General features: G+C 30.7%; 1 protein-coding gene across 1 annotated transcript; it reads right to left on the reverse strand.

Annotated features, from left to right (window-relative positions):
- Window positions 1-2231: 2231 nt before the first annotated feature.
- Window positions 2232-6188, reverse strand: LOC113558536 (zinc transporter ZIP1-like). Its single transcript, XM_026964022.1, has 2 exons — window positions 5312-6188; window positions 2232-2324 (listed from the first exon to the last, which is right to left on the reverse strand). The coding sequence occupies exons 1-2, from the start codon at window positions 6186-6188 to the stop codon at window positions 2308-2310; spliced, it is 894 nt and encodes a 297-aa protein (XP_026819823.1). The 3' UTR covers window positions 2232-2307.
- Window positions 6189-8962: the final 2774 nt, after the last annotated feature.

Raw genomic sequence — 8962 nt, forward strand, 5'->3', positions numbered from 1 at the left:
CCCGCCCGACGGACGAGGTCTAAAGCATTTTTTAATCATATAATCATAAGTGTACACGAATTATGATTTATATACACGGTGTACTTGCTAACAAGTGTTTTATTTATCCACAAAAAAGTAATACATTTAAAAAAAAAACATGTTCGTTGGAGGTGCATGTATAAATTATAGACATTTAGGTGTGTTATAAACTTATACTTCCAACGTAGTAATTTATTTAATGAGTTATGTCTAGTTGAGATAAATTTATTAAATTTTGATATCACAGTTCAAAAAAAAAAAAATGCAGTTTAATAATATATGGAGAGACGATCTCAAATAGACATGACGAAAAATTCATAATTATTTTCAAAATTCTGATTTATTTATCATACTTATCATCGTTGGAATAAAACGCCTAAGTATTACGTGTTTGATACAGGTATAATATTAATCATATTAATTAAATACCGAAAACCTTCGCTTTTAACCACCTAATAAGACACGGCGGCACTGGGGTGTCCGACAAGGGTAGCATCACGTATAGTGCATGGGACCCTGGTACAGACGCCACACGTTTTTGCCTTTTCTTGACCTTAAAATGTGATCACAAGGCGGAGACAGTTTGCAAAATCGTGTAATTTTCTTTACGTTTGACAAAAAATAGCGTATAATATGATTTCCGATGATCAGGGTCTGAGTAGTAGATGAGTTGCTTTTAGTGCTTCTCTACCACTACCCATCACCCGACGTTGCTACGTGTAGCGAGCGAGTATATATTATGGAGAATGTGAATGTGAACTGATGAAACAGTTATCATTTCTCAGTTTCTTACCGTTTGATTTCACGGCGTACGGGACCATGGACCACTTCAAAGTGTTTTTGTAAGCCATTTGTTTTTTAATGCACTTTGATGATCATCAGTGAACGAAAAATAAATGGTTAATATACGTTAATTGCACCCGAAATTGTATCCGTGTTAAAAAGGTATAATGTAGACTGCGCTCGACAACTTGAAGCTCAATATCCACCTGAAGTATGGGCTCAAGTATTAGCAGAACCAACTTAAACCACTATTGCATGAAAGTCTTTTAATTCTAGCTTTTATACAACTCATCCAAATATTTTCATGTTCATAGAAAAGTAGAAAAGTAGTATTCTAAAACAAAAAAAAAAAAAACCGCGAAAAGTTATAAATATAACAGTGGCCTAACTCTAGTTTATGAATATTTATCAACTTTATTATGTTATTACTTGTAAAATCATATATTTTTTTAAATTCTTAATTTAATTTTAATTTTAATTGTTCATATTATATGGCTGTAACGAATTAATTATACATTAAAGATAATTTTACAAAAATAATTTAGCTATTGATTTTTAAAATTTTACCCTTGCGTAGTTAACATGTCACCTTTTTACACTTGATAAAAATTCGGACACAGTTAACATGTGTGATTTTGTGGTAACCTGTATTTTGGGAGAAGTTAACAATCGCCGAAATAAACATGTAATACTATATAATATAATAGGTATTTCGCAGTCCAGATTTAATTTTCAACAATAATTTGAATTTGAATGAGTCTCTTTTATCTGTTTTTTGAAAATAAAATTTTATTGTACCCTTTTAAGTAAGTTTATTTTGAGAGAAAAAAGTAAACACCACAATACATTAACTTAAAACAAAACAAATTAATTATCTAAAAACCCATAAAAAAAAAAATAAACAACAATAATAATAGATTATTAGACCCATACACTGCAGAAGTATAAAACATTGTTTACATATATATATATTAACTTTTAAAAAATACCAGATTTAGATCAGGAAAATATTAATAACGCTTTTAAACATATTTTTAAATTAAAATTACAATAGACGATATTAATCTTACAAATATAATAGGCAATACATTTTAAAATAATTAGTAATTTGTATAAAAAGTAGAGTATAATATCTATTTATATAATTAATTAAAAAATAGACATTTTTGTAAAGTATGACAAAATAATTATGAACATGCTGTTGTCTATGAGTATTACTGTTATAGTTATCAAGTATATTTCTTAATTATGTATTTTATTTAATTATAACAAAAAAATGTTTATAAAATTCGTAAAAATGATAATAAATAATAATATTTTATAACTGGATAAATAAATAGTGCATAATAAAATATTTAATTCGATATAGTATTCAATAAACGTTTTACATAATATTCATATAACATTATATTATATCATATAGATTTGAAGAATTCTAAAAAAAAACGTATTTCCGAGATACATCAGCATGTAGATTGTCATAAAAATCTTTCATGCTTGGGTCTATTGTTGGCGATGAGCTGAAAAATATGTTGACATTTTTTATGTATTAAAACAATTACAAAAGTATATACAAAATGTAATGACTAATAATAAAGAGTTTAGAAATAATAATATTACAATAATATAATAATTAATAATTATTTTTTAATATTCGGAAAAGCGATTGCAAACATGTTATTTTCGTTTATGCGGGCAAGGTTCATTTTTTCATGATTAGTAAACGATGGACTTAAACTACTATCTACCCAGTACCCACATTAGGCATAGTTAACACAATATGTATATTTGATTATTTCTTATTTGTAAAAAAGGCGGCTCGCCCGTAAATACACATTAAATACAAAATAAGATATGGGTACATTATTTATAGTTCTATAAAATTAAATCATGTCAAGCGTATTATACACGTATTATACATGTATTTTATCAGCAGTCGTTGTTGAGTCGAGTTAATATTTTCCTACCATAATAATAATAATGTATATTGTAAATTATAGTAGTTATCCTATATGAGCAACGCCAATGTACCATATTTGTTAAATAATTAATTGCTTTTAGATAAGCTCAATTTAATAGGGATATTAATAATGATAGTTTCCGTTTCGGTATTTGAACTGCGATTAATATAATATGTAATTTGTTTTATCTAACAGACAAGGTTCACAGATGTTGTAAGTTTAGCTGTCAAACTTAATTTTTTTTTTTTTTTGGTTCCTTTAATATTTCTACGTTTTTGTGTAGAATGTCTCGACGTTATGAAAAACTGGCATTTTATTAAAATATATTTTTTTAATAATTTTGTACAATTATTTTTCTGTGTGGAAAGTATGGTATATTATGGTATGTTATATCATTTACAAACAAGTAACAATATTTAATGTCGTCAAGTCTTTTTATTAGATTATTGAAATATTATGAAGTAGTTAATTGGTGTATCTAGTACCTACTACCAAATCAAGATAAATTCAGACTAAAACAAACTAAGGACAGTAAATAGTATATTTTTAAAGGAATAGGTATACATAAATAACACATAAATTTAATCGTGTTAGTTTTAAAATACAGTTAATTCTTAGCAGAGTAATAATGATGTGATGGTGCCACATTAGCATTATTAAATTTGGTATGGGAAATTGTAATAAGACGTATGTTTCCAATATCTTTTATAATATATTATTTACATTAGTTATATTTGTTTTTATTTGGTGCGTTACTTGTATAGTTATATTTATAAAAATATAAAATAGACAAATTCGAATTATCTTTTATAATGCTATAATTCGTACGAGTCATATAAGACTAGAAAAATGAATTAACCATTACTCTAATGTTTTAATTATTTGCGTAATTTTGATATCTTAACGAGTCACAACAGTCGAGAGCAGTTAAAAATTAAATTAAATCATTAGACGTAAAACTGTGGACCATTATGGTCCAAGCTAAAATAGTTTTATCTATAATAGCATTAATAACAATAATAATACCAATAAGAATTTACTATACATATTATTAAATGTTTGCTGTCGACAATAATAATAATTGCTGTATTCGACGAAAAGATAAGTCAATAAGTGATTTTTAATATACTATAATTTTATTTTGGTACATAATGAATTTGATTTTTTTCTTATAGCCATATTAATTCGAAAAGTATAAACATTTATACATAGTTTTACGATTTTCAAAAGAGCACTATCTTATTTTACTTAATCTACGAGGAAACGATAGGAACTATTCTAAGAATTCCGTGGTTTGTCGTTTACTGGAAGTTTAACTAAATTTTATATTGATTGACTAATTCTTATTAACTGATATACGATAAAAATACATTTTTCATTAATCATCAAGAGTAGGTATAACATGCTTCTGAAAATAAAAGTATTAAAAAAACGGTGATGCGGGTTTAACAATCAAAACATAGAACCTTTCCCTTAAATACGCCACATAAATAACATTCAAAAAAATCTATTTGATATTATAATGTAATATAGTATCTATATTTGTATATTATAGATGATAGTTAATTTTCCCACTTACACTAGTGTTTTACTAACTTATTATTTAAAAACATTTAATAATAAATATAGAAACCTGTACAAAATTAATTAGTTGCTCATATAAGTACTCTTTTCAGGGAAACCATGTTATATTCTGCACAGTGTACAGCAAATATTATTGACTTGAGGCGTGAGAATGAAGAGTTGAGGCAGTCCGTGGCTAATATATATATTATTCAAGAATTAGTGCGTCGTTATTCTAAATTGAATTATGTTATCATTAATATACTGATATTATAGTAATAGTAATTATTTGATTTAATAAGCCATACTAATCTTAACAAATAATTTTACTAATAAAGTAATAAATTATTATAGAATAGCCATTAGATACATATTATATTCTTTAAAATTCTATTGGTGATTTTTTTTCGTTCAAGTAAACACGCGTAAAACTCTTTTGATTGTATAATGTTGACACTCGTACGGAGTACAGATGAACGGATAAAAATGAAAATTGTATCCATTCTAGTAAATTAATTTGAACAATGTATTTTACATTGCGTTTCACAAGCATTTGAAATTGATTAATTTTGATACTGCACTAGGTAAATATTACTTAATATTAATATTAACTACCAATCAATATTCCAGATCGTATAAGAAAATGTCCACGTTTCGTATTTTAAACAGTAAACTCTGTTTACCTTTTCTTTTTTCCCTTTTTATTATTAAAAAGAAATGTAACGATCGGCTCTAGAACCATTTAAACGTCTAATGATAATGTGAAGTGGGTAGTAAACCTAATGATTTGAATAGAATTGCAGCAAACGCTTGGTCTTTGTATTGTAAATTGAATATAGTTAATAATACTATTTAGAATCGTTCGTTCGTTCGAGATACGACTACGCAACAAAAACTTTACACGAACGGTTATTGCTCAGACCGTGAAAAAAATATCGTCAGACGCCTATAATACATACGTTGTATATGTGTGGGATACTCACTGAAAGTCTGTAGCAGTAGCATGACACCGAACCCGATGGCGGTGGCCAACACGTGCGTTAACCCGGACCGCTTCTGCCTGATCAACACTTCGGAGAACACGACGAACGCCAGCGAGCCGGCGGCCAGCCCTTGCGTGACCACCTCCGCGACGCCGGGTGTCTTGGCGGCGGCGGCGCCGCCGATACAGCACTGGGCCAGCGCCATGCCGACCGCCACTCCGACGGGCGTGACCGCGGCGAACATCGCTGCGCACGTGACGATCGCGGGCTTCCGGACTTGGGACCAGGCCAGTTCTTGGCCCAGGCAGTACGCGACGATCAGCTTGTTCGCGGCCGCCGCGGCGTACGCGCCCCACACGCCGCCGGCGGTGGCCACCGACTGCAGCCCGGCGGACAGGCCCAGGAACGTCTCGTGTAACGACAGCGCCACCACCGTCACGTACAGGCAGTGGAACGATTTCTGCGGCGGGCGAACGGCGCCCGTTCTGCGCTCGAAGACGACGCGCGCCCGGCTCGTGGCCTCGTGGACGCCGAACACCGCGAAGAACCCGATGCAGAATATCAGATCGCCGAGGTGTTCGGTGTCGGGCAGCCGGCCGGCCGCCTGGAGCGCGCGCAACGACTGCCGGACGTCCGGCTGCAGGTGGAGCAGCGCGGTGAACAGCAGCACACCGCCGCCGAAGCACAGCAGCAGCGACGTGGCCGTCGGTTTCCGGGAGATGCGATTGGTAGTGTACTCGGCGGACGAACGCCAGCGGTCGGTGAACTTCAGCGGCAACAGCGCGATGGCGAACGAGCACATGCCCAGAACGAGCGCGACGCACGCCTTGGCCGCCACTATGCGGCCCGAGAGACTCATCGCTACGTTGCTGTCCATGTCGGGGACGAAATAGAAGCGCTGCGACACGATTTAAATCGATTAAATATAAATGGCATTATATTACGCGTGCTTGGTTATTATAATGCAAAGACATAGTAGTAGACATTGGCAAAAGCTATGTTCAATAGTCGATTTAATTTTAAAATCTTTTATTCGAATAGTTATTTGTCGGCACTCGTGCGCAGTACCTGTGCCACGTACCAGAAAATGTGACCAAAGTATCTGTCGGCTGTCATATTCTTACTTGACGTGTTAGGTGTATTATTATTTTATTTTGTTACTTGAAAGTACCCGTGACTTGAGTTACGAAAATAAACAAAATTAATGCAATACTTTAATACATTTAGGTACCTATTGTGATAACTAATAAACATCCGCACAGACGATGATAATTACTTTATTCTAGAATGACGTAAAAACAATATATTATGACGTATAACAATATATACAATTATAACATACTTGAACAGGATATTCACGAGAGATACATTAAGTAAGTCTTAGTATAAAATTAAATAAATATTATAATTAATTAGTAGATAGGATACAGTGGTTTTGGTATATGTTATTTTATGGGAAGTAACATTTTGGGTAGATACCATAATATTACAATACGAGCTGGACTTTGTTTTTCAATTGATGCGAAATGCACGAATTAAATAGTCATCTTAAGATGACTATTTAGTTAATTAAATTTATTTTCAATTTTATTACATTTCAGCCGCTTTAAATTTTATTTTTATAAATATTTCGTGAAATTATATAATTTTTTTTTTTAATGTGGCTCGCGAGTCAGTCTCGTTTTTATGTCAGTCTCGACATAAAACTCGGAGTACAATTTTTATAAAAATCTCTTAACAATGTGGCTCGCTTTGAATTAGATACATAAGTTGGTGGCTACAACCAATATTGCAAATTTAGAGTTAGCGGCTACCTTTGCAATATAGGAATACCGTATAAACAGTAAACATTATAAAGTTTTGTATTGATATTTCTACGATCATAATGAGAACAATTGATATAAAAATGCAATAACTTATAAGGTTGTCAATACTTACCTATGCGTTTACGAATGAAACTTTATGCGAAACGGAAGTCTAGACTCGGCGTCTCTCAGTTGTCGTGTAGAACGCGAACGTGTCCAGGTCTAGTTACGAAACTATAGTGTCACTGCCGTGACTGATGCCACTAGTGTAGACGCGCGCACGAATAGCTTTTTTCGAACGATAATGCCGCACACTCAATGTTGCCGGATCCAAATGCTTACAATAAAGCGTCGAAAATATTATATACGGTGTCGTAGATATACTAATGCAATTGCAATCGGCAATTTATATTTTATTGGTAACACTGCTCTACTCCGTCTTCGGATTTACATGATTTTAAAATATTACGTTGTTATAATATTATTAATTATTATTATTATTATTATTATTATCATCACAAGTTATGACTAAAAAATATTAAATTGATGCATTATTATGTATAAATTTAATATATATTGAAGTTGTAATTTAAAATGCAATCAATGTATTTAATAAGAAATAAGAAATCATACGTGTAAACCATTTTACTTCAATATTACGAGTTTTTTATTTTGAAAAGTTTATTGCATTAAATATTTATATGTATAAATGTAGTAAAATTATAAATTGAAATCAAGCTTTCTGTCTTTATTTGCTTAATCATTAATCTCTAAGGGGAAACCCCTAGCATCCCCCATAAATACGCCACTGTCTACAAAAGTTTTGGACTTAAAAACTATCGGTAAACTCGGTAAACTTTTTTTCATTCACAAATTAATAACAATTATGTTATGTGATAAAGAATAAAAATAAATTATTAAATAATTTAAAAGTACCTTTTACGTAATAATGAATTTGTAAAATAATTATTTGTTGCTGTTTTTTTTTTTTTATTATATTCTAAAATAAGGTGTCATTAAATTATTATAACGTAATTTATTTTATTTTTAATAATCTTTATTAATTTAAACTAAAAAAACCTTTACAAATTACTTCTACCTTTATTTATTTAAAGCAATTTAAGTTTTATACACACGCATACACACACGCACGCGCACACACACACACACACACACACACACACACACACACACACACACATAATTTATTGTTGTAAAAACATAAATAATAATAAAGAATAGGTATTGTTTTTATTTTTTTTACGATTAAAATACATTATTTTTTTATTTTCCATCTATTCAAAATCATAAAAATCAAAATTTTAAATTATTATCCTAAAACAAAAATGAGATTTAATTTAATATGCTGATGGATAATTTTTATCACTGTATTACTCTTAATTCTGTATACCTGGTTTAAGTGTACTTTTTAATACATTTATTTAAGCTTATTAGATAGGTAGTCACAATTTGGAAACCAATTTAATAATATAACTTTTAAGGGTAAACTATTGACTACTTAGATGCCTGGAAATCGATTATACTGCTCTGTTTTAAAATATAACATTATATAGGTAATATTCATAACACATTTTAAATAATATAAATTCAAAGAGCCGAGTTTATTTACTAATAACTAATATTTATAAATGTATTACATGTATAATAAAGGTTATACATCATGAACTATTGAATGTTATAATCTAATTTAGTTGTTAACATAAATCGTACCTACTTTTTATTCCTACAAGACTACAATAAGTAATACAAAACATCATAACCAACATGATTTAAGGTCGTCTTTATGATATACAAATAAATGAAATTGTTTAGTTATTAAGCGTTT

The sequence above is a fragment of the Rhopalosiphum maidis genome, chromosome 3, assembly GCF_003676215.2.
Source record: "Rhopalosiphum maidis isolate BTI-1 chromosome 3, ASM367621v3, whole genome shotgun sequence".
Taxonomy (NCBI): Eukaryota; Metazoa; Arthropoda; class Insecta; order Hemiptera; family Aphididae; genus Rhopalosiphum; species Rhopalosiphum maidis.